The sequence below is a fragment of the Doryrhamphus excisus genome, chromosome 11, assembly GCF_030265055.1.
Source record: "Doryrhamphus excisus isolate RoL2022-K1 chromosome 11, RoL_Dexc_1.0, whole genome shotgun sequence".
NCBI classification, from domain to species: Eukaryota; Metazoa; Chordata; class Actinopteri; order Syngnathiformes; family Syngnathidae; genus Doryrhamphus; species Doryrhamphus excisus.
Window position 1 is genome coordinate 10,231,701 of NC_080476.1, and position 16,698 is coordinate 10,248,398.

At 42.3% G+C, this 16,698-nt stretch overlaps 1 protein-coding gene across 1 annotated transcript in view; it reads right to left on the bottom strand.

Annotated features, from left to right (window-relative positions):
* The window catches only part of LOC131138601 (junctional adhesion molecule 3B-like), a 66,015-nt gene that overhangs the window by 10,017 nt on the left and 39,300 nt on the right, over positions 1 to 16,698 (bottom strand). Inside the window, exons 3-9 of the mRNA XM_058087659.1 lie at positions 4,540 to 4,608; positions 4,344 to 4,457; positions 3,618 to 3,770; positions 2,857 to 3,059; positions 1,468 to 1,567; positions 431 to 560; positions 302 to 356 (exon numbers count right to left, since the gene is read on the bottom strand). Of these exons, the coding sequence (XP_057943642.1) occupies positions 302 to 356; positions 431 to 560; positions 1,468 to 1,567; positions 2,857 to 3,059; positions 3,618 to 3,770; positions 4,344 to 4,457; positions 4,540 to 4,608 (824 nt within the window). The remainder of the gene's footprint in view (positions 1 to 301; positions 357 to 430; positions 561 to 1,467; positions 1,568 to 2,856; positions 3,060 to 3,617; positions 3,771 to 4,343; positions 4,458 to 4,539; positions 4,609 to 16,698) is intronic.

Genomic DNA, 16,698 nt, shown 5'->3' on the forward strand with positions numbered 1-16,698 from the left:
CGCGAGGGGTGCTGGAGCCTATCCCAACTGTCTGCAGCGCACATATAGTCAAACAACCATTCACACTCACATTCATACCTATGGACAATTTGGAGTCACCAATTAACCTAGCATGTTTTTGGAATGTGGGAGGAAACCGGAGTACCCGGAGAAAACCCACGCATGCACGGGGAGAACATGCAAACTCCACACAGAGATGGCCGAGGGTGGGATTGAACCCGGGTCTCCTAGCTGTGAGGTCTGCGTGCTCCCCATTAGACCGCTTGCTCTATCATCCTGCAAATTGAGTGCATTCACAAACCTCATCCTCCGTCCTGACATAGTCCACTCCATCTCCTTTAGCTGGAACTTTGTAACTGCAACACACACAAAGAGCCGTTGCCAACAAGATCCATTCATCTGTTTGGGGGAAGATGTGCGGGCGCCTTACTTGTTCCCCGCCTGTTTTTGACTTGCGAAGTAGCCTCGTCTGTATGCACAGCAGATTCCGGCTGATATACATAAGAGCACCAGCACCACTACCACCACTCCAAGGATAATCCCCACAACATCGATATCATCTGGGAAGAACGCGGGAAACACAGAATCCGACTGATATTTTGTTCATAAGAATAACAATGAAACACATGCACTCTTATCTAAACTATGGCTGTATCTCAAATGGAATACTTCCATCAGTACACTTCAACAAGCATACCGTGTACACTGTGTACTTTGTTGCAAGATCTACCTGCTTTTAACTGCAGTTTGTCCCTGGCGACTGTTAGCATGTTAACACCTAGCATGATAGCTCTAAGTGTCAATTTAAGATTACACTAGAAGACATGGCCACAATGCTAACATGCTAATGTTACCATACTAGCATGCTAACATTTAAAATGTTCACATTTAACATAAAAACACTGTGCATATAAGTTTATACATTTTGAAATACACATGCAAGCAATGCTAACATGCTAATAGCATCTTAACACCTAACCTGAAAACAGTGTCTATTTGAAAAAAAACAGAAAGGCTTACATCCTAACACCTAGCAGGCTAACATGCTAATGCTACCATACTAGCATGCTAACATTTAACATGAAAACACTATGTATGTAAGTTTATACATTTCACATGCTAACAATGCTAACATGCTAATAGCATCTTAACACCTAAACTGAAAACAGTGTCTATTTGAAAAAACATAACAGGCTAACATCCTAACACCTAGCATGCTCTTCAAAATACAGATGCTAACAATGCTAACATGCTAATAGCATCTTAACACCTAACCTGAAAACAGTGTCTATTTGAAAAAACAGAACAGGCTAACATCCTCACACCTAGCATGCTCGTACCGCTAACATGCTAATGGTTCACGTACTTTGTTCACGAGTGATGAAAGCTAGTTATTTTTTTGAGTGCACCCAAAAGACCAAGTCTAAGTACAAAAGCGTACAAAATGAGTACTGGTGCAGCACTTACAGACTTCCATCTTCTGCGGCGCACACTCAGCATATCCTGCGTCGTTTCTTGCTCGGCAGTAGTACTCGCCTGCGTCTTCTTTTCTGACCGAGATGAACTTCTGTGTTGGAGAATCCATAAAAGTCAATCAGTGCCTCTCAAAACTGACTTCATCCTCAGGTGAACACAACAACAGAATTTCATTCATTCATTCATTTTCTACCGCTTTTCCTCACAACGGTCGCGGGGGTGCTGGAGCCTACCCCAGCTATCTTCGGGCGAGAGACGGGGTACACCCTGGACTGGTGGCCAGCCAATCACAGGGCACATATAGACAAACAACCATTCACACTCTCATTCATTCAATTTGAAGTCACCAATTAACCTAGCATGTTTTTGGAATGTGGGAGGAAACCGGAGTACCCGGAGAAAACCCACGCATGCACGGGGAGAACATGCAAACTCCACACAGAGATGGCCGAGGGTGGAATTGAACCCTAGTCTCCTAGCTGTGAGGTCTGTGCGCTAACCACTCGACCACCGTGCCGCCCCACAACAGAATTTAAGCAGCATTTTTGTTTATTCTAAGTATGCAAACGTTGACGTCGAGTGATAGAAATGGCAGCTGTGTTTGAATCTCACACAGACTCAAACCTCAAATGTGTGGAGTTAGCATTGCTCTCTGTTGTTTCCGTGGATTTACTTTGGGTACTTCACTTTCCTCCCACAGCCCACAAACATGCATGTTCGGTCCACTGAGACTCTAATTTACCCATCCGTGTGAAGAAGAGTGTGAATGGTTGTTTGTATGTTGCCTGTCAGTTGACATCACGTATGACCATGAACAGGACAAGCTGTAAAAAATGACTTTTTGATGCGGATGTTATAAGGAGGTTGACTTATAACACCAGCAGGGGATCAAATACTTCTTTCCATGCTGGAGCTAATTCTACTGATTTTATCTGTTGATCTGCATTACTTTCCCACGGGTGGAACACAGTCTAAAAATAACCATCAGATGGTGATAGAGTGGGTGCGGAAGAAATAATATCCAAACCTCATTAGTTTACAACGAGGGCTTTATATGCTGTCTGAGGTTAGCGCTTGCTCTGGAAGTCAAGACGCTGCGGTGCGGTGTGATATTTTACATCCCGACCGGCTGGCACGGAGGCTGGCAGAGGAGCCTTGGGAAGGGGGGTGCGGACTGAGCAGCGCCCTCCAAAAGCAACTCCATGGAGGAATGTGCCAGCGAGGACAGCAGATTCCCCTTGTGGCGCTAGCCCTCTTGCACCATCAACTGTCTCCCCAAAATATCTGCCCCCCCACCCCTGGGCGTCAGGCCACCATCCCCTGCCCCACCCTTCCCGCTCATGCGTGTCCTTGTCCAAACACATGCACACACATACTAACCAGAATTCCTGATTCCGAGTTGAGTGTGTATGAGGAGTTGAAGAATTTGTGGCTGCTCTTGGGATCGTCAGGAATCTCCTCCTTGTTCTTGAACCACTGGTACTGTGACTTTGGGAAGCCTTCTTCCTCCACGCAACTCAGCTCTGCCGACTTCCCAAAAGGTACCGATTTGGGAACGCTGCATTTCGGAACCACCGGTTTAACTGTAGGACACAAAACAAAAGCATGGCGGCAATACTGCGACATCCAACACGGCGTTCTGCTCTCAGAGATACATAGCACGATGCTAACAATCCTGATTGGGGACAAGGATGCTTTCAAAGTTATCTTATCCCGGAACGCCGGGATGGTTCACCATTTGGACTGGAACGGGATTTTTGACTTGTGCCAAAAAATGCCACCAAAACATGTGGCGCTTGCTTTCTTTAGCACTGCAATTCGGAGCAGATGCAGTTTCAGAGCTATCCGCTTATAGCCCAGAACATGCCTTTGCAGCTGGGTAGGTCTAGTCTGGTCACAACACATCCTCACATGTATGCCAAAGGGTTGGTGCGACCTACAACACGGTGTCATCTTACCGCATCCAAAGTGTGAATCACTGGGCAAGGTCTCTCTTTTAAGGGCAAAATAATTGTGTGTTATTATTAGGCTGAATTCAGAATGATCTCAGGCTGTCTTATTTATTTATACATCGCTCGGGAGTCCGCATCCTTTTAAGTCGAGAACGGGATAAATCAACGGCACGGGTCTCCTGAAATTACCTCGAACGACAAGGTCAATCACAATCTCGTCAAAGGACTTCTGGTCATCCGCAGCCGTGACCTCGCAGCGATATTTGGCCGTGTCCAATCGCGTGGCGTTGGTTATTACCAACGTCGCCGGCTCTCTGATCACCGCTCGGTTGGCCAAGTCGCCTGGAAGGAGAATTCATCAGTGATGAATGAGAAATGAGAAATATGATCTCAGAGAAGAACTACATTTGAAACACATATATGCTATATGCACATATAGGACTATGTTAAAAAGCCATACCAAAAAAAAACCTTAAATTGTATTACGGCAGGAAGTGAACAAATGTAACGGTTACTGATTGTAAAAGTACCAGATGGAGGAGTAGTATTTAATAAGCTTTGCTTCTTCCTACTCCTTTTGGACATGTGGAACTGTGAACTGATTATGTGATGCATTCAATTGTAATCTGATGCATGTTCAAATGAAATTAAACCATTACCATTACCATTTCAGTATGTGGAATCAAACTATGGAATGGATTGAGTAAGGACCTCAAACAATGCACAACGATACAGTTACTATGGTACCCATTAAGTCATTGTAGCTTTGCTTCTTTCTACTCCTTTTGGACATGTGGAACTATGAACTGATTATGTGATGCATTCAATTGCAATCTGATTACCATTACCATTACCATTACCATCAGTGAATAAACACACAAGACACTGAAGCTGCTTTGTTTGCTCATTAGTTACCTGAAACCTTCATGTTAAAGTACACATAGCTTGGTCCCTCAGGTTTGATCTTTTTCCACTCGATTCTGGGATTGTGAGTGGAAATGGAGTCGATCAAACACGATAGCTCAACTCCTGCAGAGTAAACAGATATGACGTTACCACAAACAATAAATACAAGACCATTTTTTTTGTGTGTTTTTGCGGCGGCACTTACTGTCAAACTCATCCGTCCACGGTGAGTTGTTGTCTGTCTTCAGTACCACGGCTAATGCGCTGAAGTAGCCTGCAAAGCAAAAGAAACGAGGCGATTGCCACATCAGACTTTCAGCTTTTCACAATACTGACGATACCAGCTGACATGCGCCGCTCATTTAAAGACTCTCCTCGGGGAGACACTCGAACATATGCTCATCTGAAATTTCATAAACTCAAAGTTGGAGAAGATAAATGTCAACCCCACATCAACCGAGATGATCTTAACGTCCCGGCGCTCTTTGGCCTAGTTTTGGAACTGTTCATCTTCCATTTTTAGTCGTGTTGGTCAAACCATTGTGTGTGTGTGTTTGTTGAGGGTGGGGGAGTTGTTTCCATGCAGTGGATAATTGTGCACAGAGGCATGTGCTCTTTCAGGGCAAGCTCACCATGCCAGTAGTTCAACTGCCTGCCGAGCCCTCTCTTCCCTTGCTCTGTGGGCCTGATGCTGCTGCCCGTGCGGGCCTGATGGTTCAACAACACTGGCCGGGTAGAGGGCACCGCTGAATCATCCTGACAGCCATTAGTCCACAAATAAATCCACGCAAAATCTATGCCTGTTTTGGAATAATGTGAACCAAGAAACACAGTCGGGAGAGCGTAGCTCGCGCTCATGAACCGTTTCAAAGTCAGGTTAAAATGTTCTGGGCGGCTCTCAGATGACGAGAGGATCAGAAAACAGCGCTCTGTTAATGACATTATGACTCGTCATCTCGTATTATTAGTAGCGGTTGACCTCTGAAGCACATTCAGTGGTCAGATGAGCGTATTGCGCAATGTTGTCATAGTTTATACAGAATGTATGTAGTGTATCTTGTAAGTTATACATTAAAACTAGAAAGTGTCAACGGGATGGACGTCTGAGGTACCGAATAAAGTTTAGTTGGACTACTACCGGGGCTTCACGGTGGACGAGTGGTTAGTGCGCAGACCTCACAGCTAGGAGACCTGAGTTCAATTCCACTCTGTGTAGCCAAGCCAACTTTGTGAATGTTATACTGCTTAAATGTATGTTTAAATAAAATGTCTGTTGGTGGTTAGTGAGCAGGCCTCACAGCTAGAAGACCCGAGTTCAATTCCACCCTCGGCCATGTCTGTGTGGAGTTTGCATGTTCTCCCCGTGCATGCGCGGGTTTTCTCCGGTTTCCTCCCACATTCCAAAAACATGCTAGGCTAATTGGCGACTCCAAATTGTCCATAGGTATGAATGTGAGTGTGAATGGTTGTTTGTCTATATGTGCCCTGTGATTGGCTGGCCACCAGTCCAGGGTGTACCCCACCTCTCGCCCGAAGACAGCTGGGATAGGCTCCAGCACCCACCGCGACACTCGTCAGGATAAGCAGTAGAAAATGAATGAACGAATGAATGTGGGTGAATACAGCCACAAAAAATATTAATATTAATAGTCCAAAAATTATGATACCATATCATGATATAGTAAAGGAAATATTGCATCTCGTTCACTCTGTGAAGTTGTGGAATTGCCGTTTGTGACACGTATTTTCTTGTAGGCTATTCATACTGTCTGTCAAACATTTGCAGCATTTCTTGAAATGAATTCTTTCTTTTAAGACTATTAGCCACTGGTTAATTGGCGACTCTAAATTGTGAGTGTGAATGGTTGTTTGTCTATATGTGCCCTGTGATTGGCTGGCGACCAGTCCAGGGTGTACCCCGCCTCTCGCCCGAAGACAGCTGGGATAGGCTCCAGCACCCCCGCGACCCTCGTGAGGAAAAGCGGTAGAAAATGAATGAATGAATTGATTACTACCACAACAGTAGCCTGTGTTATTATTATAGTGATTATTATTATTGTACCACATGCACAACACTGCATATCACTTATTTGAATGCGTCTTCTGAATGCAGTACAAAGGTAATACTGTATAAGCCTGTTAACACTAACAAAGGCAGAATATCTCCAAGACCTTGGGCAAATGGACTTAGGTCTTAGGTCCTCTGCCAAAGCAGACAATCTTAAGCTGATTAGCCCACCGTCTGCGTGGAGATCATGACAAGATGACAACCTGTGTCGTGGAGACCGTACCAACCAAGATCACACCTCATTTGACAATAAGAAGCTCATCAGTAATAATATGCATACTAGTTCTGGAGAGTAGTAACAGGCAGGAAGAACACTCAGGTGATGAACCAGCATCTTCCGTAACGCTAGGCTTATGAACCCCAACAAAGAGAGCAAGGTTAAAGGATGGAGATTGGGCGGATGAGTCATTCTATTGCAATCCATAAAATACAAATCCTAGTAATTTTGTTCAAGGGTGTATTTGAGGAAATATACAGATATCCATTTATTTTATTATTTGCAAAAATATGCCTTTTTAGCCTTTTGACAAAAGCCTGTGTATGTAAAGCATGCAATCGTGCCATAGTCTGATATTGACTTTCAAATGTACTGCATGTACACTGTAACTATATACCTCATCTAAATAGACCAGGCATGCCGAGTGTTCAAAATATCAGAATATGCACACTGTAACAGAATCCAAAGATGACATTAAAAATGATTCCACATGATTAATTTGGTGCTCTAACTTTCTACTAAACAACCAATGTGGTTTCCTCTTTGGTCTGAAAGAGCGTAGGGAGTTTTTACCCCCCTGTCCTCATCCGTAATTCGGCGGGTATTAGTACAGATTAGGTGCCTAAGTGAGCTTGACGCAGAGATAAAAAGCTTGAGAGGTCCGCCATGGAAACAGCTGTCCAGGAAAAGAATATGGTCACTGAAGCCATATTTCCAGCAAATCAACAGGAAGACTCCGAACAGTCATGAGGGTGATCTCATCGGGGCATCCTTCAGGAAATGAAGTGTGCCAAGTTGGAGAGCCCACCTCAAGTCGCCTTCCTTATAGGGATGTTATTAAATGAATGAAATAGCCTTCTATTTATCTTATTTACATTTCTGTGTCTACATGATCATGTTTTTAATTCTTTTTGACTTTGTATCGTGCACGAAACAGCCATCGCTTTAATTATACATAACGTCTTTAATATGTGCAAGGGAGCGGACATGCTGTGGGTTTTCACTCGGGTTGTAGATTATTTTGCATCGAGTTACAGTGGTAATGGTAATAGTTTTATTTCATTTGAACATACATCAGATTACAATTGAATGCATCACATAATCAGTTCACAGTTCCACATGTCCAAAAGGAGTAGGAAGAAGCAAAGCTTATTAAATCCTACCCGTCCATCTGGTACTTTTACAATCATTACATTTTTACATCGTTACATTTTTTTGCTGTGCTTTTTCTGTATTTCACCCAAATTGGGGTGGTATAGGTCCTATACTATGTCCTATACCATAGGTGCCAAACTTAAGATCCGGGGGCCAGATTCGGCACGCAATATCTTATTATATGGCCCTGCAAAAAGCCTGGAAAAAATCTAATAAAATACCCTTTTTAACTTCTTAAAAATTATCTTATTATTCAGAAATTGTTATAATAATATGCAATTATTAGTATTTTATTTTGTAAATTAAAAAATAAAATTAAATTAAAATTAATAATTGTACAAATTATACAATAGTTAGTTGTATAATGAAATTACTGCTTGGAACCTGATTTTTATGGTAATGTTAATGGTAATGGTTTTATTTCATTTGAACATGCATCAGATTACAATTGAATGCATCACATAATCAGTTCACAGTTCCACATGTTTAAAAGGAGTAGGAAGAAGCAAAGCTTATTAAATCCTACCCCTCCATCCGGTACTTTTACTATCAGTAACTGTTTACTGCATTTGTCACTTCCTGCTTTCCTAATATAGTTTAAGTTTTTTTTGTTTTTTTTAAATCACATACCGAAGTACGAGGTGATATGACCATCCAATGACATAATGGGTACCATAGTAACTGTCAATATAGTGATATATATATATATATATATATATATATCACACATGACTGGTTCAAGACTCTTCATCCTTGTATTTAGCAAACATCAACTGCTTGTATTGTTTCTTGAATTGGCTCACCGTTGTGCATTGTTTGAGTTCCTTACTCAATCCATTCCATAATTTGATTCCATATACTGAAATGCTATGGCTTTTTAACGTAGTCCTAGCAGTAGATCCCTGCCTATTCGCAGTTCTGCAATCACTCCCCATATAGTCACAGAGTAAGTTTCCAAATAAAAGGTTGTTATTGCAATTCAGATCACTTAAGTGGGTGATTCCATTGAGAAACTGCTGTTGTTGTTTTTTTTAATCATGCACTATCCATATGATTTCAGTGTATTTTACAGTCACTTTGTCGCTTTAATGAAGTACCGCCCTCATTACACCCAGTCGTAATTTACTGTCTTCTATAAACGCTTCACCTTAATGTTTGAACCGTGTGAAATGTCAAAGCTGAAGTTTCATACTATCTTCAGCTCAGCAATTGCTATTCCAGCCTTTCTATTGGCACCCGAGGCATCCCGCAGGGCATTCCATTTAAAAGGCAATACCTTATCAATAGTTATGGGGTGTGTACACCGTACACGTTTCTGACTACAGACTTTATGATTCAGTATTACTTCAATACCGGTGTTATTACAGGTAGTCTTCAGATAGACAATCGCTGACTCGGCTAAGTTGAGACGACTCCCAAGGAACTCGATGAAAGCTCGTAAAGTGCTGACTGTGTTTTGGAACCGAGGTCTTTCCTCCCTGATCATGCCAGACTCTTCCTGACTCTTTGGAAGTAAATGTACTTCCTATTTTCAGACCAACGGTGCAATATCCCGTCCAGTAAACTTATGGTATCGAATTGGGACATCTCTAATCAGGAATGCAGTGGCAAAGCAAAGTTAACCACAAAATACTTCATAATCAGCATGATGACACGCAACACATTGAGGAACTGAACATCGAACATTTGATGGGTGTCATTGTTTATTAGCATGACACCAACATGGGTCCTCAGTGACCTATATTTGTGTTTATTTCCTTTTCCTGTTAGGATGGACACAGCTGTGTGAGATTTGGCCGTCAACAAATCTGCATCAAAAGTTGTTTTTTCTTAATCCTTCTTGCTGACCTCATGATACAGCACAGAGTTTTTTTTACTCTAATCTTAGTGTAATGTCCTTATAACCCCCCCTCCGACCCCTCCCTTCAGGTTTTACATCACTGAATAATACAATAGGCATAGATGAGCTGGGTTGTTCTTGATGCCGGCACTGTGCAATAAATCCCTCCTTGTTCTGTTGTTCCCCATGGGAATCTGCACTGGTTTCCTGTGGTGCCGCGTGGTGATGAATCCAGAGAGGTGAGAACGGTGTCATAAATAGAAAGGTTCAATTAAGCAACCGAGTGGTATTCCCCTGTGGAGCATCTCTGCCTCGTGCATACAGAGACTATTCCCACGCCCCTTTTGGAAGCGTGAACATCAAAGTACACACACCCAGTTTCGTTAAAGTCAACCAGTTGCTGCTTGCTTTCACACTCCTGGCATTGCGAGCGCTGCTTCCTCCGCCCCTTTATCTGCACTCAAACGCTTTGCTGTTGTGACCAAATATGGAGCAGTGTGGGTATTTTATTATGTTTTAATCCACTATATTACTCATCCAGCTGAGTAGAGTCAGTTCAATAGATTGTACACAGAAGATTAATTTCCTCCACTTGTCCCACAAAAATCAGTGTTCATGTCACAGGAACACCCTTTGACAGTTCCCTGACGACCCTGTCGTTTGAAGCGCTCGCATCTCCAAGGCCGTGTCCTACGATTGATATTTTTTTTTATTAATGACAACATGACATACTACACGTGTCTAAAAATGTCTGTCCTTGTTTGAGGATATCAAAGGGGCAGGGGAGGTTTTACCACCTTTTGGAAAGAGAGCATGTGCATCCACGCACATGTTGCAAGCCGGGTGCATGCACCATGCATATAAACACATGCGCCGCATGCATCGCATACCCTTCCCTGATTATTCATTCGGCAACACACTCCACAGTTAACCCCTAACAGGTCCTTGAAATGTACTTCACTTTCTAGTGTAATAAGTACTTTCATGTGCTTATTATTAAGGGCTGCACGGCGGTCGAGTGGTTAGCGCGCAGGCCTCACAGCTAGGAGACCTGAGTTCTGTGTGGAGTTTGCATGTTCTCCCCGTGCATGTGTGGGTTTTCTCCGGGTACTCCGGTTTCCTCCCACATTCTAAAAACATGCTAGGTTAATTGGCGACTCCAAATTGTCCATAGGTATGAATGTGAGTGTGAATGTTTGTCTATATGTGCCCTGTGATTGGCTGGCCACCAGTCCAGGGTGTAGAAGACAGCTGGGGTAGGCTCCAGCACCCCCCTGCGACCCTTGTGAGGATAAGCGGTAGAATATGAATGAATGAATGTAGTAGTTAGAGCACAGATAACCTGTTTCCGACTTCTAAATATCACACATAAACATTATTAGAGACCTCTGGACATGAAATAACACCCCTATAGTCACCTTTACACTCGTATTACCAAACATAGTAGACATAATCACATTAAATAAGTCATTTAAGACAACCTGCCAACCTTAAAGAACATAAAATTGATTTGAAAAGCACTGTTTACGGACACCATGCATCCAAAAAAAAAAGACAAACCCACATCTCCAGTAAATATTAGAAATAAATAAAATAAAAAAATATTAAAGTGGTTCTAGAATGCACTAATGATCCCCAGCTACCGGTCCAGGGTGTACCCCACCTCTCGCCCGAAGACAGCTGGCATAGGCTCCAGCACCCCCTGCGATCCTTGTGAGGAAAAGCGGTAGAAAATGAATGAATGAATGAATGTACTTATTACACTAAAGAAACATCTATGGACCCTTGGAGTGAAATAATAAATAATTGATATTTTAATTGTCTCAGAAGTGCATGATATTGGCAAAACAAGAAAATGATTAGTTAGCCCATTGATCCTGTGATGCGTGAATATATCAGCCCTGAATGGGATTGTCCTTGTGGGGTTCATTGCAACTATCCATTCCATTTAGGGAATTTCTATACTATAAGTACACACCACACCTTGAGGGCGAATGTTCTCCTACAAACTATTTTACACTTTTTGACACTGCATTACATGACTGCTCAGTTTATGGAGCACAAAAGGTGAATGCAGGCCTCGAGCAACTGGATGACCAAAGTTGAAAAGAGGGTAGGATGAAACTGGGGGGGTGGGAGGGAGGGAGGGAGGGAGCATAAAAAAATAATAAAAAAAAGTCATACTGTGGCACTGTCAGCAGTTAGTATGAAGTGATAATAAAATAGCCTTCATGCTGACGACTCAAAACAATTGAGTTGTCATTAAGTATTTTGTCTCTAATTCATGCTAAATTTGTGAACAATTACTAAAATGGTCCTTCAAAAAAAGACGCATGAGTAAGTGAGCAAAATGTAAAAAGTTAAGTCATGCTTACGTTCCCTCAAAAGTCGCAAATTACTTTATACAGTCGTCCATGTTTTGTGGTTGAATATGGTCTCTTATTAGTAAAAATAATGCATATTAAGCAAATTGTATGTATTCATTGCATACATTCATTCATTCATTCATTTTCTACCGCTTTTTCCTCACGAGGGTCGCGGGGGGTGCTGGAGCCTATTCCAGTTGTCTTCGGGTGAGAGGCGGGGTACAGCCTGGACTGGTCGCCAGCCAATCACAGGGCACATATAGACAAACAACCATTCACACTCACATTCATACCTATGGACAATTTGGAGTCGCCAATTAACCTAGCATGTTTTTGGAATGTGGGAGGAAACCGGAGTACCCGGAGAAAACCCACACATGCACGGGGAGAACATGCAAACTCCACACAGAGATGGCCGAGGGTGGAATTGAACCCTGGTCTCCTAGCTGTGAGATCTGCGCGCTAACCACTAGACCGCCATGCCGCCCCATTGCATACATTTCAAGCATAAAAATGGCTAAATAAAGAAAAATACATAGTGTAATACAGTCAGAGTAATACAGTCATACAGTAACTGAGTGCTAAGAGCAGGTTAGCAGTGTAGAGAGGCTGACAGCAGCTCCTGTGGGACCATTCACTGTATATGTGTTCTCTTCTTGTTAACTCATTCAATCCCAGCCAATTTTGAAAACTCGTCCGTCCCTCTCAGTACCGGCCATTTTTGATGTTTTTTGACAGATTTTTCAAAGCACACAGAAGATCCGACACTCGTCTTTCAGCAGAAAAAATTAATTTGTTTCTTCCTTTTTCCGTTCTTTAGTAATCAGCAGTAAAACATAGCTAAGTTTTTGCAAACATGCTGCATCATCACCTCTTTGGTTTGAAAAAAATTATAAATACGTCTTTGGTAGCAAATGAATTAATAAGGCCATTGTGTAGAGTAGTATTACTAGTAAACTGGTCTGTACGTGTCAGTAACATCACCAGGGAGTACTCTGTCAATGCCTAAACATTTATGTCTAAGACACCTTACTTTCTATTATAAAACACAAGTGCTCTCACTACGAATATATATTTCATTTGTTAATAATGCATCCTACTTGACAACCCAATTATGTCGACCAACTCAGTAAGTCAAACAGGTTCTTGTTATTATGGCTTAAGTTGATATACATGATCAAACGCTATTGTTATTATTATTATTATGAAAAATGTCTCGTCACGCTGCATTACAATGTGCACACAGTCAACAAACGCTCATGTCGACATCGACGTCACTGTCATGACAGCCATTGATGAAAGCCTGACAAATGAATTCATCAATGTCACACGGGGCTTACCGCCTCCTGTGGTCATAGGACTTGAGACAGGATCCCACCTGTTCAAGTCGCTGTGGGAGAAAGTGAGCGAGACCTCACTCTTCCTCCATGTAAATAGTAACCTTGTGACACGACAACAGCTACAGGGGGAAGATTTAAGGGCTGAGCTGGCAAAGAGAATGACCCCGGTGAGTATTTACCCCAGGTTGTATTGTCACAGCTGTGGTCTTCTTGTGTTCAACTTTCTTCTACACCTATTTTAACCTGTTAGTAGCTTGGAGCTCATTTTGAAAATCCAAAAGCATGCGTGGGTTTTCTCTGAGTACTCCGGTTTCCTCCCACATTCCAAAAACATGCTAGGTTAATTGGCGACTCCAAATTGTCCATAGGTATGAATGTGAGTGTGAATGGTTGTTTGTCTATATGTGCCCTGTGATTGGCTGGCGACCAGTCTAGGGTGTACCCCGCCTCTCGCCCGAAGACAGCTGGGATAGGCTCCAGCACCCACCGCGACACTGGTCAGGATAAGCGGTAGAAAATGAATGAACGAATGAATGAATTACTGTTTTGTGGGTGAATACAGCCACAAAATATATTAATATTAATAGTCAAAAAATTATGATACCATATCATGATATAGTAAATATATAGTTATATATAGCAGATATAGTTCACTCTGTGAAGTTGTGGAATTGCCGTTTACGACACGTATTTTCTTGCAGGCCATTCATACTGTCCGTCAAACATTTGCAGCATTTCTTGAAATTAATTCTTTATTTTAAGACTATTAGCCACTGGTTAATTGGCGACTCCAAATTGTCCATAGGTATGAATTTAAGTGTGAATGGTTGTTTGTCTATATGTGCCCTGTGATTGGCTGGTGACCATGCGCTCGAAGCCAGCTGGGATAGGCTCCAGCAATCCCCGCGACCCTCGTAAGGATAAGCGGTAGAAAATGAATGCTTCTTTATTTTTAGACTGTTAGCCACTGGTTAATTGGCGACTCCAAATTGTCCATAGGTATGAATTTGAGTGTGAATGGTTGTTTGTCTATACGTGCCCTGTCATTGGCTGGCCGTCAACAAGTAATTTGCATCAACAAGTAATTCGCATGCCGTCTATGTTATCCAGGTGTTGACTCACAAGGTGCTGCTTTCCCCCACCAGGCCTCCTTGTGTATTCATTTATGCCGCATTTACATGCAACATTACCGCAGGCTGGATGAGGCCAGGCCAGCCCGCTTGCCTTACTGCTGGTGAGCCCTCTGATGGCGACGGGGTCAAATACTCGGCCGGAGCCAATGAGGTAAGTAGGGGGGGGGCGATGGTGTCACTGAATGCCTGGGAACCTGTCACTTTGTGTCAGTGTTAGTGTCTGTATGTTGCCCACTCCCACTTTGACTTCCAGCAATTACGAGCGCACGAGCGTGGACACTGAGAAGGAAAGTTTTACACTTTTGCCATGCATATCATGCACAGTTTGTTATTATTTAAGAAATATGTATAATGTGGATATGTATATGAAAAGCTACACCTCCAGCCCCCATTGTGAAGAAGTCGGAGAAGCAAGCTTTCAATGGCAAAGTTCAGCAGAAAAATAATACATTTCATGGGTGTTTTTCCTTTTTTTGCTCGATTGCAAAACACGTTGAGGCGGTCATCTGGGGCTCAAACAAGGAGGGACGTTTGCATACACTTGATATTCAGTGTTTCATAATTGTTTCAATCCTTTATTCATGTCTGTAACTTGTGAGGTGTCTTTGTCTTAAACTACACACGCTCAGATATTTGTCTTCTTGCACAGTTGTGCGTCGTTTTTCTGTCCTTGTTAGACCCAGTTTGTGCTGCTCTCTGAAGGGAGTAGTTAGCAGCATGGTAAGAAATTTTAGTTTTAGTTGACATTTTTAGATGGGTTTTCTAATAATCTATTAGCCTAATAAAAATGATTAACTTGTATTAGCAGCCATTTTGGGTGTCTTATTCAGGAAAATATACATTACGGCACATACAGGAGATTTATAGATGAACGCTTTACACGATTTACACTGTAGATCCTCACTGAAAATTAGCCTGGTTGAGCTAATAGCTGACGTTCTTATTATGTGGATGTATAACCATCGTATATTGGTTCAAGCGTCGCGTACCAGCTACTGTATCAACACAAATGCAACCACGCTGTCCCCCATGTACAGTGTCCAGGTTTTCTTTCTTTTTTTTATGCCGCTTATCCTCACTGGAGTCGTGGTTTCCGGCGTGTTTATAAGGTAAAAATAAAATTCTGATCTAAAATTCTGAATCTGATGCATATCTTAAATCAATGAACAACTTCACAAACTGTTTTTCTATTTCAATTTTTGCGAAAATTGATTTTCACAGAATGATCTTCAATGACAAAATGAACCATTTAGCAAGTCATGTGAAGCATCTTGCTGTGTGGAGCTTATCAGATCCTGGATGCTGTATAAAAATAGTAGCGCTGTCACACTACTTCACATGGTTTCCTGCAGCCAAGAACACCAATAGAGACCTTTGTTTTGTGACACAGTTCCAGACCGGAGGAGTGAATGAGTGCTTAATTAAACAGAACAATGCTTAAACGGGTATTCGGACCCATCCAACAATGGCCATTTACGATAAAAACTTCATTTACAGACCAACAAATCCAGCCATGAGCGGTATTAAATATAGTTACATTTAATATTCATGTAACACTGTGCTGCTGAAATGCTGCTTTATTGATAAAGTTATTTTGCTAGTCGTCTAGTCCAGTTTTAACGCTAATTAGGAACTCTTCATGAGAGCAGGTCAGCATAAGCCAAGCTATACTATATATAGACGATCATCACCAGAGAGAAGCCCCCACAGACTGCTAATTGGGATCCGTAGGAAGCGTAAAGTTTAAAGCCTCCACGGTGTTGCTGATAAATTTAATGATTAAAATAATTGGCTGTTTATTTTTCATGACCGGATCTGCTGCTCGGACGCCCGCATGAATTGGGGAGCCCTGTGGTATAAACGTAACGGGAGGGGTCGGGTGGGAATAATTCAACTCTCAGAAACGGTTTCTTTAAGCTGCAGTCAAAGTTGGATTTCACGCTTGATTCAGGGGGGGCCGCAACCAGGAAAAATGTGTACTAAATCACGCCGCACTGAAGGCCAGAATTAGCTCCTCGCCACACTGCACAGATGGCATCACCCGCGCTCATTACAAATGCTTCACATTCTTGTCCTGGCTGCCCGACCCCTTTTTTTTAATCCTAATTAGGAATGCAATTTCCATGCGGGCCTTTTTTCAGCATGATGAAAATAAATGTTTGTGTGACTACCGCATAGGATTACGGGTAACATTGCATCACTCCAAATTTTCACTGATTGGTATGGCATTGTAAACAGATCCCAA